The 26,763-nt window shown below is 40.7% G+C and overlaps 1 protein-coding gene across 2 annotated transcripts in view; it reads right to left on the bottom strand.

Annotated features, from left to right (window-relative positions):
* Positions 1-24,286, bottom strand: part of bnc1 (basonuclin zinc finger protein 1) — a 39,711-nt gene extending 15,425 nt beyond the window's left edge. Inside the window, exons 1-3 of one of the 2 annotated variants that reach the window (XM_061703326.1) lie at positions 24,092-24,286; positions 15,077-15,179; positions 14,326-14,561 (exon numbers count right to left, since the gene is read on the bottom strand). In XM_061703326.1, the coding sequence (XP_061559310.1) occupies positions 14,326-14,561; positions 15,077-15,179; positions 24,092-24,106 (354 nt within the window). In that variant the 5' untranslated portion in view covers positions 24,107-24,286. The remainder of the gene's footprint in view (positions 1-14,325; positions 14,562-15,076; positions 15,180-24,091) is intronic. The other variant, XM_061703335.1, reaches the window with a different exon arrangement.
* Positions 24,287-26,763: the final 2,477 nt, after the last annotated feature.

The following is a 26,763-nucleotide window of genomic DNA, read 5'->3' as shown; positions in this document are numbered from 1 at the left end:
CCAACACGAACAAACATCTGGCTTGCTTACAGGTGGGCAGTATACAAGGTTGTCCAATATGCTCTAAAAGAGTGAGATCTTCACCGATACGGAGCACATGCTAAATTTACGACTCAGCGTATTACCTTGAGCGTACAGTTACCAACGCTGTCTATAGATGTTCTTGGCATCAGACAGGTCATTTGCAATTACGTATATTACCCAAATATGTGATCACACTGCACGCACTGAGTGCACTGACAGACAGATGGAAGTCAGGAAAAGGTTGATTGTCTGTCTTCTCTTCTTATGATGATCATGATCTTACTCCTTTTAGCGTTGTATTTTATATCAAAGTCAGCACCATGCTGTTTGCATATTCCCAGAAGCTGCTGGAGGCCAGCACTATATGAACTGAAAATTATTAGATCTGCGTACATAAGGTTGTTGATTAGTTTGTCACCAATCCTACATCCTGTACCACAAGCATTTAAAATCAAAGACAAATCATTCATTCATTGATTTATTTTCTGTACAGTTTATCCTCACGAGGGTCGCGGACTTGGTGAAGCCTTTCCCAACTATTTTTGAGCAAGAGGCGGGGTACGCTCTGAACTGGTTGCCAGCCAATCGGAGGGCACATATAAGCAAACAACCATTCGCACTCACATTCACACCTACGGTCAATTTAGAGTCTTCAATCAACCGACCATCCATGTTTTTGGGATGCGGGAGGAAACCGGAGTATCCGGAGAAAACCTTTGCAGGCATGGGGGAGAACATGCAAACTCAACACAGGTGAGGCCGGATTTGAACCCGGGTCTTCAGAACTGTGAGGCAGATGGGTGAACCAGTCTTTCACCATGCAGCTCAAATCATTCATATTTTAAAAAGAAAAGGAGACAGAATACCTCCCGGACGGACACCATTGGAAACATGAAAGGGATCGGATATCATATTCCACCACCTCACTCTCATTTTCTGATGCAAGTACCAATATACCAAGATTAAGAAGCTAGGGACCCCACATTTGGTCAATTTTAGAAATAATTTTTCATCATAAACACAATCGAATTCTTTAGAACAGGGGTGTCAAACTCTTTTTTTGCCTTGGCCCGCATTGTAGTGATGTCACTTTAAACCGCATATGATTCTGATTCTGATGATTTCCCTCACAGGGGCGTTAGAACAGTGAAATCATCCATCCATCCATTTTCTGAGCCGCTTCTCCTCACAAGGGTCGTGGGAGTGCTGGAGCCTATCCCAGCTTTCAACGGGCAGTAGGCGGGGTACACCCTGAACTGGTTGCCAGCCAATCGCAGGACACATATAAACAAACAACCATTCACACTCACATTCACACCTACGGGCAATTTAGTTTTCAATTAACCCACCATGCAAGTTGTTTGGGGCGTGATGTGCTTTATTGATGGTTCTAAAGCGTAGGTGTCAAACTCAAGGCCCAGGGGCCAGATGCGTCCCGCCACATCATTTTATGTGACCCGCGAATATAATTAATAGCCTTCATCACCGGTTTCATAACGTGATCATATTTCAGATGTTTGGCACATAGTGAATGTTGGTGAATAATACAATGGAGTTTTGTAGCTTTACCTCCTTCTTCGCTTACTTTGTTACACATTAGGGTTGACAATCCATTGTGCTCGCCAACCATGGCAGGTGCGCCATCCGTAATAATCCCCGTGATTTTATTCCACTGTAATTTTAGTGATCTACGGCGGAACAAACAGAAGCAAAAAAATCTTTCCCTCGTTTGGTCCTCAATTTAGTGATGCCAATTAACCTACCACGCATGTTTTTGGGATGTGGGAGGAAACCGGAGTGCCCGGAGAAAACCCACTCAGACACGGGGAGAACATGCAAACTCCACACAGGCGGGGCCGGGGATTGAACCCCGGTCCTCAGAACTGGGAGGCAGACGCTCTAACCAGTCGTTCACCGTGCCGCCGATGTAAATACCATGAAATAAAAGAGTGTGTGTGTGTGTGTGTGTGTGTGTTTGTGTGTGTGTGTGTGTGTGTGTGTGTGTCTCTCTCTCTCTCTCTCTCTCTCTCTCTCTCTCTCTCTCTTTCTCTCTCTCTCTCTTTCTCTCTCTCTCTCTCTCTCTCTCTCTCTCTCTCTCTCTCGATACTGTATATCTGTATATATTGTTCTCTGTAATGCGGTTCATTTATTGCTAAGTCAATGCATCTCAGATTTTGTTTGAAAGGTCTGTGAAGTGCAGTTACTCACCCCACGTCTGATACAATCAGCTTTGAGGTTTTTCGACACACGACGACTACCATTGTTAAAATACGTGTTTGAAAAACCGAGGAGCCAGAGTGCAATACATTTGGATGCAATACACTATTCCAACGCTAGATGGGAGTAATTCCCACACAGTGTCCCAAGATGCTTTTCTGACTGCGCCCATTCTGCTGACCACATCATTTGATCATTTGCGCACATTCTGGCCATCCTGAATCCTGAAATGTGGGGGTTCCCTCTCAAATCTCCCAAAGACTTGAGTGCTTTTCTTCACCGCACTCCAAAGGCTGTTGTAAGTCTAGCGCCCCAGGAAGGTGAAACATCATAATGTACATTTTCATTTGCTCCCGTACTCTGAGCACCCGATAGATGGTGGCGGCCCAGTGGCGGCCCGGTGGCTTACTCGGCATGCTGACGGACAGCTGGCCCATACACGCTTACTTACTGCCCAACAGCCGTAATGTGTCGCTACCACATTACGCCGATCGATGCCCGAACATCGACATGTTATAATTGGTGAAGATACATTTTTCGTGCACCTGCCAGCGACATTTCCACTTCAAACAATGTAGCCTGTTAGATGAGCGGTGCTCACATCTCACTGGCAATGCCTAACTATTGTATCCGCTATGGGGGTTAATTTCACATTTAAAGTGTCAACATATTTTCCAACTGGATTCCTCTTGCAATCACGTGTCAGGGAAACTTCACTTACCAGTTATTAAAGCCTCCCTGAGACTTCGATGAGTCACACCGCATGGGCAGTTGCACACATATTTGTCTGGTACGCACGCGGGGGTGTCAGAAGTCAGTTACAGGAGAATTGGTGCACCTTGACAGCTCTCAAGCCAAGCGTGCAAAAATAAGACTTACGCACAAACGGGAGAATATGGCCCTTGGTTTGTGGAACATAACCCCTGTAGACGAGGGATTAATATATATACAAGTTAAGTCCATGACATGCAGATTCTTCTGTGAGGACTTCATGGTGCTGTAGTTTTGATGACTGGGTATTACGTGTATACCTGTTGGCACATTGCGTATCTAATTTTCATTTTGTTATGATTAAAGCAGAAGTAACATCCACATAAATGCTTGAGTCTCTTACTTACTAGAGTTAACAAATAATAAAACCTGAATATATTACATAAACTCAAATTGCTCAAATGTGGAGAGTTATAAGAAAAGAAAAAGAGTAAAAAGAGTATGGAAATCCAGGTTTGAAACAAGAAATAATTGCAATTTGAGATGAAGAGATGCTGTTTGAATAATTTGTTAATGTTCTTAGCTCTATAGTTTGATACTATTAATGAAGACGGAAAACGAGGACAGGATTTAGTAAGAACAGCCAATGAGGAACTTTTGGAAGATCCTAATGACCTCAATGGCCCTATACAAAAAAGATTTGGAACTAGGAAGCACACTAATTCCTTGCGGCTCATGAAAGCCACTCACGTATGATGAGTACTGTACGTCCACAATGTCATCATGACCAAGCACACCACCGTGGTAAGTTTGGATAAAATGTGAAACTTTTTTTTTTTTTAATATTTATTTTCAATAACTTTGTACTGTACTGGGCCTTTTAGGCAACAAAAAAAAAAACTATAAAACAATAATTTTGGACTGTAAAGTAATATGGGTGTATATGGCCGTTAAAAAAAAAGTGGTTCAATGTAACAGGATGGACATTGGATACCCTCCCCCCAAACCCCCACCTCTCTTAGTCTGTTCTATTGAGGTTCTATTGTATACATAAAATTTAAAATGTCTATAATTCCTTATCATTAATAATTAAATTAATTTAAAATAGTACAGTTTCAAAATGATAATTAATTCTTATTTTATTGGTAAAACAGTTTTTGTCTGTATCATTATGTATGTTTTATTCATTTATCTGATAAAATTTTGCTATTTTAAACGAAAATAAAACAACGTTACTGAACAACAAGTTATTGTTTTATTATTAGAATAAACAATTTTGGGAATGTATATATGTACAGTATACAGTATGTACATTCTCAACTGACACCCCCCATGTCATTAATGCACAGTAGTGGTTCAGGGGGGGCTGTTCCCCTGTAACACTGTGCCCAAACCCACATCTGTCACCAACATGACTAGAATGAAGATTTCCCCTAAACCACAGCAGCCTTGATCACCATTTATTGAATATTTTGGAAACACCCTATGTCTTCATCAGATGAAAAGCAGTGGCAAAATGGTTGGTGTTTCCAAATACAATGTCACCTGGGGCCCCAATTTGGTCAGGGCCAACCCTGCGTCAATGCCATGGGCATATCACTGGCTGAATTGTTTTACTGAGGGGATGTAGATTGGCACCGGATGAGGTCACAATCAATAAGTGGTAGAAAGGTCCCTCGCATAAGGCATCAGCAGCTCTTGCATACTCAGCATACACTTATCACAATTTGAGAATGAGCTACAGTATGTTCTGTGTAGTGAGTATGTCACTACCCAGAGCACAACCTACACTTAGGGTACAACAACACAACGAAAACCAACAGGTGACTAAAATACACAGACATCTGCTATTATGGGGAAATACAAAAAACATCTAACATTGTTGTAGTGACACATTACCGCAACTATGTACAAGATGTGCCACTAAGCAAAGTCAGCGTCTACTTCTCCCAACGTTACAGTACTTACTACGAAGGCTACTGTAATTATTAAAATTGTGATATTGTAGCAACGCAAAAGGCGGAACAAATGCACGTCCATCCATCCATCCATTATCTTTGCCGCTTATCCTCATAAGGGTCACGGGAACGCTGGAGCCTATCCCAGCTATCATCGGGCAGTAGGTGGGGTACACCCTGAACTGGTTGCCAGCCAATCGCAGACAAACAACCATTCACACTCAAATTCGCATCTACGGGCAATTTAGAGTCTTCAATTAACCTACCATGCATGTTTTTGGGATGTGGGAGGAAACCGGAGTGCCCGGAGAAAACCCACGCAGGCACGGGGAGAACATGCAAACTCTACACAGGGGGGATTGAACCTCGGTCCTCAGAACTTTGAGGCAGACGCTCTAACCAGTTAAATATTCTTGTCCAATGGTCCCCAACCAGTGGGCCAATTTAGTACCGGGTCGCCCATATAAAAGAATTTTTTTTGCAGAGTGGGACACAAGTCACCTCTCCATCGATCATAATTTTCAGTTCAGGAAACTCCGTCGCTACCGGCATCCCCACGCAGAAAGATATGGACTTGCGTGAACTAGTCCGTGGCAGAAAAAAGGTTGGTAACCACTGTTCTAGCCAGATTCTTCAGTGCATTTTGTTGACATGAAGTGACAAACCCCAGCACATAGTTACCATCCACCTGGTGAGAGGCAATCAGAACCATAAAACAATTAGCCTACTACGAACAATAAAGGGAAGACTTCGAGTCAAAAATTGTTGTTGGCCAATTTGATGAATTACAACACCAATTCCAATGAAGTTGGGACGTTGTGTTAAACATAAACAAAAACAGAATACGATTTGCAAAACATGTTCAACTTATACTTAATTGATTACACTACAAAGACAAGATATTTAATGTTCAAACTGACAAACTTGATTGTTTTAGCAAATAATCATTAACATAGAATTTGATGGCTGCAACAAGTTCCAAAAAAGCTGGGACAGGTGGAAAAAAAGACAGAGAAAGGCTAATCAAACACCTGTTTGGAACATCCCACAGGTGAACAGGCTAATTGGGAACAGGTGCGTGCCATGATTGGGTATAAAAGGAGCTTCCCTGAATTCCTCAGTCATTCACAAGCAAAGACGGGGCGAGCTTCACCTCTTTGTGAACAAGTGCGTGAGAAAATAGTCGAACAGTTTAAGGACAATGTTCCTCAACGTACAAATGCAAGGAATTTAGGGATTTCATCATCTACGGTCCATAATATCATCAAAAGGTTCAGATAATTTGGAGAAATCACTGCACGAAATCACGTGACCTTCGATCCCTCAGGCGACACTGCATCAAAAACCGACATCAATGTGTAAAGGATATCACCGCATGGGCTCAGGAACACTTCATAAAACCAATGGCAGTAAATACAGTTCGGCGCTACATCTGTGAGTGCAACTTGAAACGCTACTATGCAAACCAAAAGCCATTTATCAACAACACCCAGAAAAGCCGCCGGCTTCTCTGGGCCCGAGCTCATCTAAGATAGACTGATGCAAAGTGTTCTGTGGTCCGACGAGTCCACATTTCAAATTGTTTTTGGAAATTGTGGACGTCGTGTCCTCCGGGCCAAAGAGGAAAAGAACCATCTGGACTGTTATGGACGCAAAGTTCAAAAGCCAGTATCTGTGATGATATGGGGCTGTGTTAGTGCCAATGGCATGGGTAACTTACACGTCTGTGAAGGCACCATTAATGCTGAAAGGTACATACAGGTTTTGGAGAAAGATATGCTGCCATCCAAGCAACGTCTTTTTCACTGCTTATTTCAGCAAGACAATGCCAAACCACATTCTGCACGTGTTACAACAGCGTGGCTTCGTAGTAAAATAGTACTAGACTAGCCTGCCTGCAGTCCAGACCTGTCGCTCATTGAAAATTACAAAGCATAAAATACGACAACGCAGACCTCGGACTGTTGAACAACTGAAGCTGTACATCAAACAAGAATGAGAAAGAATTCCACCTACAAACCTTCAACAATTAGTGTACTCAGTTCCCAAACGTTTATTGAATGTTGTTAAAAGAAAAGGTGATCTAACACAGTGGTAAACATGACCCTGTCCCAGCTTTTTTGGAACGTGTTGCAGCCATAAAGTTCTAAGTTAATGATTATTTGCTAAAAACAATAAATTTGATCAGTTTGAACATTAAATATCTTCGCTTTGTAGTTTATTCAATTAAATATACGGTGAACATGATTTGCAAATCATTGTATTCTGTTTTTATTTATGTTTAACACAATGTCCCAACTTCATTGGAATTGGGGTTGTATAATAGCAGTCTGACAGACCAGGTGTGAATGTCAGCTTGAGTTGATTGCATGCTCATATCTAACGTTAGTTAATCTTACCACAACACAAGACCAAGCAAGCCCGCAACATGTGCTTTACGGAGACTTGGCTTTGTGAGGCTGTACCCGATGGCGCCGTCATGCTTCCAGGCTTCCATCTTCACTGGGCAGACCGCGACGTGGGATCTTCGGGGAAAACAAAAGGCGGCGGGATATGCTTCTATATCAACGAAAAATGGTGTACGGACGTCACGGAGCTCAGCACACACTGCAGCCCGCATTTGGAGTCGCTGTTTTTGAACTGTAAGCCATTCTACTCGCCGCGTGAATTTGCATCATTCATACTGGCTGACGTGTACATTTCGCCTCAAGCTAACATGAACGCTGCACTGCTAATGCTCGTCAAAAAAGTCAACCAAATTGAAAAAAAAACACCCGGATTCAGCCCTCATTGTTCTCGGGGACTTTAACAAAGCTAAACTCAACCACGAACTCCCTAAATACAAGCAGCACATCGACTTTCCTACCAGGAAAAATAACAATTTGGACCACTGGTATACTACGCTAAAAAAACTCATACCGTGGTATACCTCGTGCAGCCCTGGGCTTGTCTGATCACTGCTTAATTCACTTAATACCGACATACAGGCAAGAACTTAAATGCGCGAAGCCTACAGTGAAAACAGTGAAAACGTGGACCAATGAAGCTAAGATGGAACTTCAAAGCTGTGTAGACTGCACAGACTGGAGTGTCTTTGAAAATTCAGCTGGCAGCCTGGATGAATATACGGACACTGTCACATCCTGTATCAGTTTCTGTGAAGAGGTGTGTGTACCAACAAAGTCATGTCGCACAATTCAACAACAACAAGCCATGGTTCACTGCCAAACTTAAGCAGCTTCGCCAAGCTAAGGAGGACGCATATCAAAGCGACGACAGGGCTCTGTATAATCGAGCTAGAAACCAGCTGACTAAAGAAATTAACATTGCAAAGAGGAACTATGCAGCAAATTTGGAAAAACAGTTTAGCACTAACGACTCTAAATCAGTCTGGCATGCATTCCAATCGCTGACAAATTACAAGCGACGATCCCCCCAAGCTGAGAACAATAGCACACTAGCCAATGACTTGAATACCTTCTACTGCAGATTTGAAAATTACACTTTAAAAGGACACAGCAGGTGAGGCTGGGAGAGACCACCTCATCCACACGCAGCATCAACACTGGGGCGTGATTGTTGGATCCGCTCTCCGCTGCTCTTCTCTCTCTACACGAACGACTGCACCTCAACGCACCCGGCTGTCAAACTCCTGAAGTTTGCAGATGACACCACTGTCATCGGCCTCATCAAGGACGGTGACGAGTCTGCATATCGACAGGAAGTGGAGCGGCTGGAGCGGCTGGAGCTGTGGTGCGGCCGACACAACCTGTAGCTGAACACGCTCAAGACTGTAGAGATGATTGTGGACTTCAGGAGGCATCCTTCGCCTAAGCTGCCCCTCACGCTGTCCAGCTGCCTTGTGTAAACCGTCGAGACTTTCAAGTTCCTGGGAATTACAGTCTCTCAGGACCGGAAGTGGGCAATCAACATCAACTACGTCCTCAAAAAGGCCCAGCAGAGGATGTACTTCCTGCGGCTTCTGAGAAAGCATGGCCTGCCACAGGAGCTGCTGAGGCAGTTCTACACAGCGGTCATCGAATCCGTCCTGTGTTCTTCCATCACAGTCTGGTTTGGTGCTGCTACAAAAAAGGACAAACTCTGACTGCAACGGACAATCAAAACTGTTGAAAGGAATGTCGGTACCCCCTTACCCACCCTTGAGGACTTGCACGCTGCCAGAACTAAGACAAGAGCGTGCAAAATCCTCTCGGACCGTCTGCACCCCGGTCACCAGCTCTTCCTGCTCCTCCCCTTAGGTAGGCGCTACAGATCAATGAAAACTAGAACTAGCAGACATTCCAACAGCTTCTTCCCTCTTGCAATCAACTTCTTAAACACCGAACCTACAATTCCATTGCAAAATGCTGGCAATTTTTTGACTTGAGTTTGTTGTCACATTTCTGTGGGTCCAATTATACATTACTCGTGCACTCACAGTAGTAGTCTCACCACGCTGCACTATTTGCATATCTGTTGTTGACCAATACTGGCCACTCATGCCAGAGTAGCATCTGCTCCATTTGCACACTGACTGAGGAGTATCTGCAACATTTGCACAATCAACATTGTCCCAGATTATCGCACTACTCGCTTGAAGTCTCGGCGCCCTTTGCACAATGGTCATTGCACTGGACAATTGCAATATTAGTCATTCAAACTGCTCTAAGTGCTAGAGGACTCTGCATCTTTTTACAAAATTGTCAAAAGAAAAAAAAAAAAGTACCGCCATTAGCAGATAACGGGCAACCCTTTATTGCTCAGTGACTGTTTTTTTGTCAATGTGTTTATGTCCCAAAAGTATTCTCTGTCAATTGACTGTCTATTGTCGTACTAGAGCGGCTCCAACTACCGGAGACAAATTCCTTTTGTGTTTTTTGGACATACTTGGCAAATAAAGATGATTCTGATTCTGATTCTGAACAGCAGCCCATTATGATGAATGTTGTTAATACTGTATACAAACCCAAATTCCAATGAATGGGACGTTGTGTAAAACTGAATGAAAACAGAATACATCCATCCATCCATCCATTTTCTGAGCTGCTTCTCTTCACTAGGGTCGCGGGCGTGCTGGAGCCTATCCCAGCCATAATCGGGTAGGAGGCGGGGTACACCCTGAACTGGTTGCCAGCCAATCGCAGGGCACATACAAACAAACAACCAGTCGCACTCACATTCATACCTACGGGCAATTTAGAGTTGTCAATTAACCTACCATGCATGTTTTTAGGATGTGGGAGGAAACCGGAGTGCCCGGAGAAAACCCATGCAGGGACGGGGAGAACATGCAAACTCCACACAGGCGGGGTCGGGGATTGAACCCCGGTCCTCAGAACTGTGAGGCAGACGCTCTAACCAGTTGTTCACCCTGCCGATAAACAGAATACATCCATCCATCCATCCATATTCTGAGCCGCTTCTCCTCACTAGAGTCGCGGGCGTGCTGGAGCCTATCCCAGCTATCATCGGGCAGGAGGCGGGGTACACCCTCAACTGGTTGCCAGCCAATCGCAGGGCACATACAAACAAACAACCATTTGCCCTCACATTCACACCTACGGGCAATTTAGAGTATCCAATTCATGCATGTTTTTGGGATGTGGGAGGAAACCGGAGTGCCCGGAGAAAACCCACGCAGGCACGGGGAGAACATGCAAACTCCAGACAGGGATTGAACCCCGGTCCTCAGAACTGTGAGGCAGACGCTCTAACCATTTGCTCACCGTGCCGATAAACAGAATACAATGATTTTCAAATAATTTTGAAATCATATTGAGTTGAATACATGACAAAAACAAAATATTTAATGTTCAAACTGATCAACTTAGTTGTTTTTTTTTGGTAAATATTTACTCATTTTGAATTTAATGCTTGCAACACGTTCCAAAAAAGCTCGGACAGGGGCCTGTTTACCACTGTGTTACATCTCATTAACAACACTCAATAAGCGTTTGGTAACTGAAGACACGAATTGTTGAAGCTTTGTTGGTGGAATTCTTTCCCGGTCTAGATGTACAACATAAGTTGCTCAACAGTCTTGGGTCTATGTTTTCATATTTTGAGCTTCATAATGAGCCACACATTTTCAATGGGAGTACAAGACTGGACTGCTGGCAGGCACTCTATTATTCTATGAAGCCACACTGTGGTAACACGTGCAGAATGTGGCGTGGCATTGTCTTGCTGAAATAAGCAGGGGCGTCCGTAAAAAAGAGATTGCTTGGTTGGCAGCACATGTTGCTCCAACCCTGTATGTACCTTTCAACATTAATGGTGCCTTCACACTTGTGCAAGTTACCCATGCCATGGGCAATAACACATCCTCATACCATCTCACGAGGCCCATGATTTACCCACAAAATTGAAATGTGTAATAATCAGACCACAGCACACGTTTCCACTTTGGGTCAGTCCATTTCAGATGACCTTGGGGCCAGAGAAGCCGGAGATGTTTCTGGGTGTTGTTGAAACTGTATATGGCTTTTCGCTTTACATGGTTTTAACTTGCATTTGTAGATGCAACTGTGTTGAATGACAATTGTTTTTTTAAGTGTTCCTGAGTCCATGCAGCAATATCCTTTACACAATGATGCCGGTATTTAATGCAATGCCACCTGAGGGAATGAAGGTCACAGTTCTTCAATGTTGTTTTGCAGCCTTGCCGCTTACATGCAAAGATTTCTCCAGCTTCTCGGAATCTTTTGATGATATTATGGACCGCAGAAGATCCATCCATCCATCCATTTCCTTTACTACTTATCCTCACTATGGTCGTTTGTGTGCTGGAGCCTATCCCAGCTATCTTCAGGCGAGAGGCAGGGTACACCCTGAACTGGTCACCTGCCAATCACAGCTGGAGAAGATGAAAACCCTAAAGTCCTTGCAATTGTACGTTGAGAAACCTTGTTCTTAAATTGTTGACTATTTGCTTACCCTGTTGTTCACAAAGTTGTGAACCCCTCCCCATCCTTCCGTGTGAACAACTGAGTCTTTCAGGGATCTTTCTTAAATACCCAATCATGAGAATCACACATTTCCAATTAATCTGTTCACCTGTGGGATGTTCCAAACAGGTGTTTTTGTCATGAGCGGTGCCCTGCTGTCCTTTTCGTTGGAGCCTGGTGGCGCTTTACGCTCCTCTCGCCCTCTCTTTCTCCCTCCCTCTCTCTCTTCACAGTAATCAGCACCACCTCGGCCGCGCACTTGTCATCAATCAGCCCTCATTATCACCTGCATAAAAGCCTGCCAGATCCCAGAAATTCTTGCCGGAGTATTAACGCTCTCTTGCGGTACCACGGGTCCTCAGTCTCCACGTAAGCTTACTCAATTCCTTGTGTCCTTTCTCTCCTTGTCCTCAGTGTTCCCTCCGTGTTCCTCACATCCACGGCGTCAAGCCAGCCGCCTGTCCTCGCCACCGCCTGCCACACGTTCCATGCCTCAACAACCCACCAGCAAATCTCGAGGACCATCTCCATTCCCTCTTTTTCAATAAACTGTTCTCAACCTCTCAGCCTCCGCCTGCTCTTGGGTCCCGTCTGAATCAACTCGTGACAGTTTTTTGACCATTCCACACCTTTCCCAGTCTTTTGTTGCAGCTTTTTTTTGGAACATGTTCAGGGCAAAATATTCAAAATGAGAGAGTATTTGCAAGAAAAAACAATAACGTTCATCAGTTTGAACATTAAATATCTTGTCTTTGTAGTGTATTCAATTGAATATAGGTTAGAAGGGATTTGCAAATCATTGTATTCTGTTTTTATTTACATTTTACACAACATCCCAACTTCATTGCAATTGGGGCTTGTACTTACTGGGTTGCTGAAATGTTGTGCATTCTATTGCTCTTTGTTGCTTTTAAAAATGGGAATATGTGATGCATAGAAGATGTCTAGCTTCAGCAAATTTGCAGTCTTAGTTCCTGGTCAGGCTTTAGAATACAATTCAAAGAATGCCACCCACTAAATACAATAATAAACAAATAATGAATATAATTAGTAAATACTATGAATAAATAAATTAAAGCACTTCAGACAATAGTGTGTGCGCGTGCATGCCAGACAATAGTGTGTGTGTGTGTGCATGCATGTGTGGTTAAGCAGTGTCAATGTAATTGCAGTTTCTGTAATGTGTCCATGCAGAATATGTTTATTTATATGTGTATTTATATGTTTATTTTGTATTCGGTTTGTACGGACTCTGTAAAATAGTGGTTGTGATTCCAATGATAACTGCTTCTTCATTTTTACATTTAAGCATGTGAGAACATACCATGAACGACGAAAGATTAAGCAATCTGGGTGCACTGAGCATCGAGTCTCAGAGGGCCAAGGCCTTGAATCTCCACTCATTTGTTCAGTTTGCCAGAAATCACCAAAACTGCAGAATACAGTTGCTGCACTAATTTACAGAATCTTACAAAGTGTCAATATTTTCTATAGTCAATACGGTGTCGGTGAGGTGCTTTGCTTTTGGTTACAATAGTTAACCACTGGTTGTAATAATATATTACACACCGTAATTACTTGTGTATAACAAATGCATGCCGCCATCAAGAGGTTATGAGAAAGGTGTACACTTTCATTCTAATATGCCGCCACCTCGAGGTTATGAAAAAGGTGTAGCCTATACTTTCAGTCCAATATGACAGGGGTACGTATGACTGCGTATATGTACAGTTATGCTCAGAAGCTTACATACCCTGGCAGAATTTGTGAAATATTGTTTTTTTTAAATATGATTGAACAACAACCATCATTAATTTTTTTATGGTTATGTTTTGTTTAATGATAATGATTTTCTGAAAACTAATCTTTAATTTGAATCCCATTCAAATAAAATTAAATGTGTTTCGCCTAGCCCTTCAAGTTTTCGTTAAAGAATTGTACCCATCTTACAAATTCTGCCTGGGTAATCAAACATATGAGCACAACTGTGTGTTTTCTCATTTACTAAATAAAAGTAAGGCTCTGAATTTCAAAATAAGAGCACGTAAATAATAAGTATTAATAATAAGTATTACATGTTCAAATAAAGTGCTTGACTTCAAAATAATTATTTGAAAAAATACTTCATGTTTTGATCATATCGGTAAAAGAAAAATCATGCATTGTAAAAATGCATTATAGTGTTTTCCAGAATTTCTAGGTCAACTTTGGGGGTGCGCATTATACATGGGTGCACATTATACATGAGAAATTTCGGTTTATATATATATATAAAACCCCTATACAGGCTCGCTGTTCAGGGTGTCCATACAGTATATCATTGTGTTTTTCCCCAGCCAGACCTCCTCAGTAAAATTGGCCTACAACCAGTAAGTAAGTAAACGAGCAGTTATTTTTTCATTTGTGCTAATAAGGATAAGAAGAAAAAGTTAAGGTTCAAGCAGAAAAACAGAACAGAAAACCTTTACCTGGAGTACATATCCTCGTATGTAGTCCTGTAGCGTCCAGTCAAGCGCATTGAGAATCTTGATAACCTCTTCCTGTTTGAGAACGGAAAAAAGCCGGTCCAAGAGGATCTTCAAGCGTATGGGAATAGCTTGGGTTCCATACAGCATCAGGCTGCAGATGTCAAACACCACGTTGGAATGCACAATCTCCACCTGGCTGTTCTGATACACGTGGTGCACCTTCAATTTACTCAGAGCTAGAACATATACACATAATTTGGGATTACTTTACATTTCAGTGGGAAAAAAATCCTATTCCGTAAAATTTACATTTGTAGTACAGTACTACAAAGTGGATTGTCGAACAGAAACAAACTTTACTAATAATGGTATTAGTATAGTAATAATGCATGAAATGTTACATTTTCTATGAATTTTGGCCAACTGATTTGTGGATTAACACAAATAATAATACATACTGTAAATGTATTTAGTTATTTGTACAGCCAAAATATATATTTGACAACACTGCTCCCCAAAACATTTGTCGAGTCTGAGTAGTAGTGTGTGTATGAGTCAACACATTTTACTCTACATGAATTGCTAAAAGTTAAAATAAATGTTGTCAGGGAGAAGGCAAAAATATTTTGGAACGTGGAAATGCAAATACTATAATTACAGTATAATTCAACTGACAGCAAGGCCAAATATTGCAGACACGATTTCCAAACAAAAAACAGAAAACCTATGGAGAATGCATTTCAGCTCTTACCGTGTGCAACCCAGCCATGCTTGCAGTGTTCACACTGCCGTCGTTTCAGCTTCCCAGGCTTAAAGTTGTCACAGTTGCAATTCAACAAAGTACAACGAATTGCCTACAAAACACATCATAAAAAAAAAAAAATCATTTAAAAAAGTCACAAATTCAAGATGCTTATTTGTCATGTACACAGTAAAAATAGAACAATAATACTGAGCAAGCCGGCACGGTGGATGACTGGTTCTGGGGACCGGGGTTCAATCCCCGGCCCCGCCTGTGTGGAATTTGTATGCTCTCCCCGTGCCTGGGTGGGTTTTCTCCCGGCAGTCCGGTTTCCTCCCACATCACAAAAACATGCGTGGTAGGTTGATTGGAGTCTCTAAATTGCCCGTAGGTGTGAATGTGAGTGCGAATGGTTGTTTTTTTCTATGTGCCCTTCGATTGGCTGGTAACCGGTTCAGGGTGTACCCCACCTCCCGCCCGAAGATAGCTGGGATAGGCTCCAGCACGCCCGTGACCCTAGTTAGGATAAGCGGCAAAGAAAATGGATGGATGGATGAATACTGAGCAATTGCCCTCTTACTTTGTCTCCCTCCAAATTTCAAATTATAAATGAAAACAACTAACAGAAAAAAGCGAGGCCTAGCCAATGTACGATTTACAATTTAAAAAAAATGACAATTTAATAAAAACAATGTTTTCATGTTTGGCAGTAGTACTAGTTTAGTCAAGATGCATAAAAAAACAACAACAATTCTATAAGTAGGGTGTGTGACGTGTGTGAACCCAGCTAAAGCAACCAATACCTGAGTCATACACACAATCAAAAGGCACACACACACACACGCATACACACAAACACACACACACACACACACGCACACACACACATGCACACGTACATGTGTTGTGAGGCTTCAAAAGTTAGTGCTAATGGATCTTTTCATGAACATTTTTTTGAAAAAGCACATACGATGTCTGGACATATAGTCAAAGAGTTTTGTGGTAAACTGCTGACTTGGAAGCGACCCTGCAGAGTGCTGCAGCACAATAAATTGTCTGGACTTGCCCTCTCTGACTTTGCCTTGGACAAAAAAAGGGGACAAAGCATTAACACTCCAGAAACTGGAAAAACACCATCGGATTTATGATCAAAGCCAGTGTTGTTAGTGCTACATGTTGAAAACCCATCTATAATGCATGATCAGTTGAGCTTTAGTATACATGTGCAGCATGCTGAGTTCCACTGGTGGAGCTCACTAAGAAGAAGATGTGGGTGGGTGAAATGGTCGGGGATCATCTCCCTCCTCATTTCTTCACTCACTGAGTTTATCCTGACATCTCGGTTCACATTATTTTATATTTGACCTTTACTCCAGATTAAAATGACAGCAACTTCAACTTCAATGTCATGGGTCACAACTTGGTTGCAGGAGTGCTGTCTACAGCTAAACGTTTCTAAAACTGTAGGCATGTATTTCACTAAAACAAATAGAGTATCACCTGACCCAGACAAACTTGTTAATGGAGAAAAAAATGCTAATTGTCAGCCAATACAAATATCTTTGGTTAATAATAGATTCACAGTTTTCCTTCAAAGCCCATATTGACAAATTGTGTAAAAATATCAAATTAAACCTCGCAAATTTTTGTGCAATTCGAAATGAAATGTCAACTGAAGCCGCAAAAATTTACTTACATTCTATGATTCTTAGTCACTTTAACTATTGCATAACCAGTTGGTCCCAGGCTGGTCAGAATGCAAAAAAAACATTGGAAGTTTTGTACAAACAAATAATTAAAGTGATGGATAAAAAAACCAAGGCACTATCATCACTGTGCAATTTTATAAAAATACAGTCTTTTAAACTGGGGCAGTCTTCACATATTTGCAGATTTCAATTTGATTTATAAAGTACTGCATGATTTGGCTCCAGCTCCTCTGGCTGAGTTCATCAGCCAAAGAAACAGCTCTGAGCGTGTCACTCGAGGCTCTGTCAGAGGTGACTGTCTCATTACTCTGCGCAGGAGCACTTTCAGTAAGTCATCCTAGTCAGTGAGGAGCGCTGGTGAGTGGAACTCAGTACCTGAGGAGGTTAAACTGCTTACAGCATACAAGGCCTTCACAAAAAAACTGAAAATGTGGTTAGTTAACACCTATAGCTGCCAACACTAAAAGACAAGTATGTTATGATGTTTTTTGTTTTTTTTGTTATGATCAAATTATTTGTGGTTTTATTCTCTCTTAATAGTATCGTAAGTCTTTGATTATGCATCCTGTATTATATTGTCTTGTAGATGTATTTTACTGCTTTTTTGCATCATGGCCAGGGGACTACAGATGCAAACTAGCCTTCTGGCTAATTCTGGCTTTTTAAATCATGTGTACTTCATGTGTTTTATGAAATTGCATTGTCCCCTTTCAAATAAACTGATTAATAATAAACAAAGGGTTCTACTGAAGCCTTGGCATTAATTAATTAATTTTTTTTTTTTTTTTTTATTTCTGGCTTGCCACTGGACTGTGGTCAGATGTGAAAAAAAAAACAAAAAAACATTGCTCATCTCTCAGCAACGTAATCGCATCATTGCAGAACGCTAAGAGCTAACAATGTCTACTGAGGCCTACTGTGGGTGCACAAACACCTCCTGCTGGCTGCTCTCTCTAATATACATCTCAAACAGGTGCCCAGAATATGTTCAACAGACTGACACACCCACACACACACACACACACACACACACACACACACGCACACACGCACACACACACACACACACACACACACACAATGTTCCGTGATCTCCGAGTCTCAGGTCATTATCTGTGGTTGAGTTCAAGAGTTCTTGAGAAGAAGATGACAAGGAGAAGGAGGTAAAATGGCAAATTGTTTTTGGAACTTATGGATGTCGTGTCCTCTAACCCAAAGAGGAAAAGAAACATCCAGACTGTTATGGACGCAAAGTTCAAAAGCCAGCATCTGAGATGGTATGGGGCTGTGTTAGTGCCAATGGCATGGGTAACTTACACATCTGTGAAGGCACCATTAATGCTGAAAGGTACATACAGGTTTTGGAGAAACATGTTGCCATCCAAGCAACGTCTTTTTCATGGACGCCCCCTGCTTATTTCACCAAGACCAAACCACATTCTGCACGTGTTACAACAGCGTGGCTTTGTTGTAAAAGAGTGCGGTTACTAGACTGGCCTGCCTGCAGTCCAGACCTGTCTCCCATTGAAAATGTGTGGCGCATTATGAAGCGTAAAATACGACAACGGAGACCCCGGACTGTTGAACAGCAGAAGCTGTAAATCAAGCAAGAATGGGAGAGAATTCTATAAAGCTTCAACAATTAGTGTCCTCAGTTCCCAAACGTTTATTGAATGTTGTTAAAAGTAAAGGTGATGTAACACAGTGGTAAACATGACCCTGTCCCAGCTTTTTTGGAACGTGTTGCAGCCATAAAATTCTAAGTTAATGATTATTTGCTAAAAGAAATAAAGTTTATCAGTTTGAACATTAAATATCTTGTCTTTGTAGTGTATTCAATTAAATATCGGTTGAACATGATTTGCAAATCATTGTATTCTGTTTTTATTTATGTTTAACACAACGTCCCAACTTCATTGGAATTGGGGTTGTATATTTATCTCGATTGACTGGATTCTAATGCACTGACCCACCAGCCAATGATTTGGTGTAGTTTTACTGATCACTGGACAAATAAAATCAAAATGTCTGGCTGATTTACAAACAAGGTTTGTCAGATTTAAAATATATTATATATATACGGTCAGAAAATATTTACTTATTTCGGCACTCAGTTCATGTTTTAATTTTAAGTATTGTAAAAAAAAAAATGCTGAAATTTTTGTAATCTAAATATAAACATCACTGAATTAATTGTTAACAATGCTGTTCATAAAGTACGCATTGACAAAACTAAATAAGAAAATGCACTCCCACCTACTTGTGTGTAATGTTTTTGTTTTTTATTTCTACTTGACATTGGAGTGTACATCTTATTACTACATTCAAGATCAGATAAGGAGACATTACAAAAAAAAAACAAAAAAACTAACTAACTAGTAACTAGTAAGTAATAATCTATTTATCAAAGTTTCGGGGGTGGCAGTACATATTTCTGTAAGGACTTGTGTTTTGTAGTCGGAGGACAAGGGTTCAAGTCCTACAACTGACAAAATGTAAAGTGGCAACTAGTTGTTGGAGAGATGCCAGTCTGCTTGCTGGCTACTGTCGAGGTGCCCTTGAGCAAGGCATTGTCCCCAACACCCCAACTCAAGGGGTGCAGCACTCTTTGCGGAAAGTACAGTATACATCCGACTGGGAGTTGAATTTCCCTGTGAGGGACACCTTTCGGTATAATTAAAAAAAAATATCTATTTGTAGTTTTGATAGTCATTAAAAAAAGTATTATCTACCAAAAAATGCAACACTATATGGGGAAAACCAAAAGCAGAATTCATCGTAGAATAAAACCATTCTGCACTTCATTTGTAATTTCAAAACCCCAAACTATAACCGCAACTGGCACATCAAATATGCAATAATGGGGGGTGGGGGGAGGGGTAGGGGGCAATAAAGTAAGCGAAAGAGGGAATACAACCAAAGAATACTTTTTTTTTTATTATCTAATTTTATCTTATTAATAAATCAATCAACAATTAAGTAGTAAGATTAACATAGTAGTATTACAGACGCACAGTAAAAAGTGTTATTTAATCATAAGAATCATAGTAACTTCCCCACATTTATACATCTATATAGCGTCTGCAATTGGCTGGTAACCAGTTCAGGTTGTACCCCGCTTCACCTGACCCGTGACCCGAACGTGGACAAGTGATAGTTAAAGTGATGTTATGATACAGATGCCTGACAGGCAAAATGATTCAACCTTAGTTGGGGGATTTAGTTCCCCTTCACTTTATAAATGAAAAAACAAACAAACAAACAAAAAACAATTAATTTTTTAAAAGTTTTACATGCAATATTAGTTCTCGGTACAATCCTCAACTCACTTAGCTTGAACAAAAGAGTCCTTCAACGTAGACTGAACGTCACAAAAACACTTAAAAAAAAAAAAAAAAACATAAACACTGTATTGCACGTGAAGCGGATGACTGCAAGTAGTGACAGTCTGTGTCAGCCAAGAATCTATACACGATAAAAGAGACATAAAAAAAACTCATGATTTCACTTTCATCTAGCACTCAATCTTGGGCGAGCTAATGCAGAGTAAAACAAATATGAAACAGCACAAAACATATAGAACGTACACAGTAACTTTGCCTTAATATACTGTACATGAGAGATGTTGCACAGTTGAGGAATGACCAAAAAAATAAATTTAAGCATTGGGGCAAGGAGGTGACTCTTGGCTCTCTGTTTGGAACTATTTGGCCTGCAAAATGGATGGTTGGGGGAAGGTCGGGGCGGGTGTCGGTGGTGGTGGGGATGTTAGTATACTGCATGTGAGAGTTTGGCCCCGAGCTATCCTCTGATCTGATCTCTTTGCCTCTTGACAATCTTGTCACATCTGGCTGACAAATCCTCACAAGCCTTTCGGTGGCAGTGAAAGGGGTGAGTGTGACTCTCTGTGTAGTTGTTTTTAATGTAGAAAGGGTGGGTCATAGCCCTGGGAGACACTAAAGGGGTAAAAGGCTGGTACAGTTACACGTGCATTGCCCCATCCATTTTCACTAATGGACCATTTCGAGTCGAATGAAGATGACAGGGTTGCCAGTCTAAACAGCAGACTCTTACGAACAAATAAACTCCTACGAAGTGGAGTGGAACTGAGCACGCGCAAGCAGTAACATTTCTAATTGATAGCTGATAGTTGGTATATCGACTCCCCACAATATGAGGATCACTGAAATCTTAGCGTTGTAGCATTGACAGACTCAACATATTGATGGACTCAACATCGAAAAGCTCTAGTTGGAAATGAACAAATCGGAATTTTACTCTTAAAGTTAACATTTAAAATGAGGGAATTAGGCTTGAATTATATCGTTGATGAATCAGCCCTTTCTTCTGTATGAAGTCATATTTTCTTGTTAGTTTTGCCAGATGTTATTACATCTTACAAACTCTAACAATTATGTGCATAAGTAACATAAAACAAGGACAGTGATTTTCTCCTTCAAATATTTCGTGTTCCTTACACACACATACAGAGGATAATGCAAAGTAGGGTTGGAAACAATAAACCAATGTGACCGGATATCCGTTCATAAAAAGGTGAGAGATGCAACTATATCGGTAGCAGACTCCGTTATCGATACAAAATCCCCCAGGAATCCTTAGATACATCGGTTGTTGGGCTGTGGACCGGCTATCACGAGGCTAGGAATCGGTTTCATCTCGTAAAAAAGGGCAAAAGGTCTCACACTGTGCTCCACAGGTAACGTTACGTTAACCAAACAGAGAAGTGGTGGGTACTAGCGACACTACTATTTTAACTACATTTCTCCGTAGAGTCACTATTTCAACATCAAATAGCTTTTCGGTAGTTAAGCTACTTTCGTGTTTACAGCAATAGTAAAGCAGAGTTCCCCCAGGAGTTGTAAACATTGAATGCAACGTCACGTTACGTACCTTATCTCAGGTCCGCCGTCGACACCAGGGCCGGCGGCGAAATGTGCGCTGCAGATTGTACACATGCAGAATATATGGCAAAGGTAGGTACATCTCGGCAATTTTCCTGGGCTGTAACTCAGCAAACTAATGCGTCTTCTCGAGTCCTTGCGGTCCACTTATACATTCGTGTTGGTGCTATGTAACTCTAAAAAGAAACTTCCGAGGACACACAGCCAGGTATATCCCGCAGGTGACACAACAATCGCCAGTTGAACGAAGCTACTCATCATGACTTAAAAACTCAAAAAGTCAGTCAGCACTCAGCAAGCAGAAAAAAAAAAAGCAGTGCATTTGTGTCGTGGCCGTCCTAGCTTGAATGGCATGGTGTGCGAGAGCCCCCATGCCTCTTTAAATATCGTTTGTGCAGAGTTTGTGGAGAGAAAGTCTTCAAAATTAATTGTTGTGTTGTTGTGGTCTACTTAAATAATTAATTAGATTTTTTTTTTAAATATATATATTTTTTGCAATGCTTAGGGTTCAGTGTTTTTTTTTTTTTACTCTACATGTTTGAAAATAAGGTTAGACAAATGTCATTTTATAGAACTGGGTTAAGTCAAGTCAAGGTTCTTTATGATTAGCACATGTGCAAATCATTAACTATCACATATTTTCCACACCGAATCGAATCGAGAATCGTATCGTTCCCATACTGAATCAAATCCTTCCGCCCGTGAAGACATCGTTTTTGAATCGAATCGCTACCTGTTTATCTAGATATGTATCGAATCGGCCACATGCCAGAGATTCCCAACCACTAATGCAAAGGTTTTTCTGCTACGAACACCACCGCCGCCACCAAAGATAGTTGTTACATCATTGCTGGAACAAAACATGATGCTGCTATTAAAGTGCATTCCAGCAGGCTGTACCTCAGGACCAGCTGCCAGGAAGAAACAGGAGGCTGAACTCCTCTGCCTCCAAAATTATAGTTGAAAAGTTGCAAGGTCTGAGTTAAGGCTTGTGGTGACAAAGCAGCAGTCTCAGGATTATTTTGTGTTTCAGAACATGATGCAATACAATGTAGGTGATTAACATTAAATCGCATAGATGTTCAAATACCATGACTAGGTGACCTTTTCTAATACTATCATATCACAGGTATCATATTTCATATTATTACAATTGTGTTAAGATGTGCTCTACCGTGATAATACTACTATGTACAAGTAACAAACAAATATGTATGATGACTATAAAAACATGTTTTATGAGTCATGTTTTTTACTTTCATATAATAATAATAATACTTTGTATTCTTATAAATATAATTATAACTCAACACAGTACACTTAAATAATAGCAAATCTAAGGTATAAAAATGCCAGTCTCTTTTAAATGAAAATTAATGGATTCAATGGTAAAGAATAATAAACTGCATCTTAGGCTCTTGGAATGTGTTTTGATAACTTTTACTGATTATAAGTGACACACATGCCTCTGGAATCCCCCTCCAAAAACTATCTATTTAGCTATTATACATAGTATTGTATTATACAGCTACAGCTATTTACATTGTTATGTAGCCAGTTGTTTATATGAATTGATATTTTATAAATTTATGAACATCATACTTTGTTTGGTAATTCTTGTCTGACTGACGGAATTCAAACAATACTTTTTTTCCCATGTAAAAACAAAAATAATTGGGGGGGGGGGGGAGCACAGTCTGTAATAATTTATCCATAATTTAATTTCTAATACAATGAATGATCTACCATGACACAATTACGATGTACAAGTGACAAACAAATATGTATGAGCACTATAAAACATTGTAATTTCTTGTTTTTTTTATGACTTGTTTATGAGTCATTTTTCTTTTTATACATATACTTTACTTTGATATAATAAATATTAGTATTATAAATATGATTAGAACAAGTACACTTAAATAATAGCAACATCTATTTTAAATGGAAGTTAATGGATTAAAACTGCATTTTGGATTATTGGAATGTGTTTTAAAACCTTTTACTGACTATAAGTGAGATACATGCCTCTGTGATCAGAAAAAAATATCTGTCCAGCTATTTAAATGGTCATGTAGTCATTTATTTACGGTTTATGAATTGTTATTTTTCATTGATGGGGAGTTCTTGTCTGACCTAGTGAATAATAAAAAAAAAAAAGTCCACTTTTTTAAGTAAAAACAAAAATAATTTGTGGGAAAAGTAGTATTTGTTATATTTTCTTACACAGTACAATGACTGCTCAAGAATTTAAAATTTAAGGCAAAAGTACAATTATTGAAAATGTCAAATTACTTGTGCCCGTTTCAGGGATCTACTGTACACTGTTTCATTTCAGTTTACCTTTGTTAAACTGCAGTGTGAGGAGATGAATAATAATAATATCTTCTTACCTCAGCCATTGTCATTCAGTCAGACGTTTCCAACGACACCACAGCGTTGGCCATTCCTTGAGTTCCACAAAACAACTGTTCCCAACTCTCCTGTTCATACAAGTACTAATGCAAAAGCGCCATCACACCCAGCAGTTCCCCCTCTACAATAAGCGCACATGGACTCTGCTTCTCACTTTTTTCTTTTTCTTTCTCTCTCTCTCTCTTTCTCCCCCCCCCCCCCCCCCTCCCACACACACACACATAGATACACCTCCTCTGCTTTCTCCTTTATGTTGCCATGGACTAGCTCCTAAACTAGTCAAGATGTTTTGTGTGTGTGTGTGTGTGCGTGCGTGCGTGCGTGTGTGTGTGCGTTTGAAACTGGGCACAGGGGATTGGAATGAGATCCTCCCACTCGGCATTCTCACCTCTGGAGTAGCCTACTCCCTCCCTTGCTTGATCACAGTACACATACACAGAGAGACACACACATACACACATGTACACACGTCCCCCCCCCCCCCCCCCCCCCCCTCGAGTCACAGGGCAGTCCCCTCACAGCTGGCTGGAAGAGGGCATGACACTCATCTTTCACAGAGATTTGATCAAAAGGAACCACAAAGGCTTGAGGCTCTTCTAATGCATTCAGGGGAGACTCATACTCTTTCCCCCTTGCTTTCTCTGAGTAATACCCTAAATCAACGGCGCTCCTTTCGGTGCACACAGCCAAGCGGATGTGTCTGGATTCACCTTAACACAGCCCTGTGAACAGCCTCCATAACAAGTTATGCCTTGTGCCGTCAGGAATGTGTCAATGTCTGTGCTGGAAGTTTTTTGGGAAGAGGGCGACATGAACCAGGACTAGTGAACCTCAACATTTAGTTCACCACACAGTTCTAATCTAATTTAACCACTTTTAATGCAATGTTTGACATTGGTATCAAAACACATTTAATATGAGGACTTTCCGAAAACTTTTATACAGAATAAGCATAACCACTAATTTATTTGAGTAGAAGCAAATCCTGATTCTGTATTTAAAGTACATATGAAAAAAAATATATATATATTAGCAAGACAGTCCAGTTTATAGGTGTGCAAATACCAATCCATGTTATAAAACATTTGTGACAATGCTGCATCATGAACACTTCAGGTCAGGTAAAGATTTGGGTTGGAATAGCCACTTTGCAAAGGTCAGAGAACGCTCTCTTGACTTGTAGATCCAAATAGGAAACAAACACCAGACTCCCACTGCTGACTCTGATAGAACACTCTTGAGTCATGGTTGGCAACAGTTTCAGTCCTCTCGTGGATTATGTATTATTTTCATTTCACAACATACTATTTCAAACCTACAACAGATTATTAGGGCACCACAGAGAAGAAAAAATGTTCAATCATGCCAAAAGCAGATGCCGGCACACTCCCCTTCAAAAGTATTGGAAGAGTGAGGCCGATTCCTTTATTGTTGCTGTAGATTTAGGATATTTGTGTTTGACATCAAAATGTGAATATGAGACAAGAGATTAACATTTCAGCTATTTTATTACAACTGGATCTGATAAACAACCACTTTCACAGGTAAAATACATGCGCTACAAAGTTTAATTTGGGAGACTGACAGTCCAAATCTTTCCACTTCTTCACCTGATTAACTGTTTGAGACATCATGGGTCAGATTGGTTGCAGATTTATAGTAAATTAGCAGCCTTGTTGTAAAACACTTACAGCGGTTTTTTGGGTCTTTCTTCGCAATTTTCCCTTTCATTTATTGCTGTCGTTTTCCTTGCTTTACCTTTTGGTTACTTTACTACAACAGTAGTTTCTTTCCTCTTTAGGACATTCCAAATGAAGAAGAAGAAGAAGAAGAAGAAGAAGAAGAAGGAAGAATCAGAGTGGGCTGGATGATGGCGGTTGAAAACTAATACTGATACATAAGAAATGCTTACGGTATGCAGTAAACTGTACTTAATGAAACTGCAATTGCTCATGTGTTGTACGCAATGGGAATGAAATTAATTTTCTCCGTTTTATGGTACAACCAGGTTTAATTGTACATTTGTGTGTATAGATTTTTTGTTTTTTTGTTTTACCAACTCCAATTAACATCATCGGTGTGTCTCACTTTTAATGTCTCTGCCGTCCCCTCCCCTCTGTGGCTCGGAGCGGGAAAAAAAGTATTTTAGCAACTTCACAAATTACACAGCGAGTTGGAACAGGTGCACCTGTTCTGCTCCTTTGGTGGCTTAAAGGGAAGTGTGGTGGGTGTGAGTCATTCAGGGTGTGCCACCAATTGAAATAACAATTTCAGCCGTCGTACAAACAGAGCATCTACTTTTTCAGAACAATCATTGTACGTAGGGTGTATAATATAATTTATTCGTAGTATCCATCTTAGTCGTTTGCCATTTTTAAGCTTTTACTGACAAAGGAGATATAATTCAGAACATTCCTTCAACGTAGCCTAACATAAGGGTTGTGGGGTAATGATTGTCCCATTTTCACGACCCAAAGTCTTCCAATCATATCTATATACCTTTCTTATCTTCTCGGCTACCACCTTGCCAATCAAAAATACTGTATGGCAATTAGCTTCACTAATTGAAATGCAGCTAATAGCACTTGAACTTTCCACACTGAATTACTTTCCACTTGAGATCAAAGCTGTTTTTATTAAAGAAAATTGC

This window comes from Phycodurus eques, chromosome 2 (assembly GCF_024500275.1).
Source record: "Phycodurus eques isolate BA_2022a chromosome 2, UOR_Pequ_1.1, whole genome shotgun sequence".
NCBI lineage: Eukaryota > Metazoa > Chordata > Actinopteri > Syngnathiformes > Syngnathidae > Phycodurus > Phycodurus eques.
This window is presented reverse-complemented; position numbering and strand designations above follow the sequence as displayed.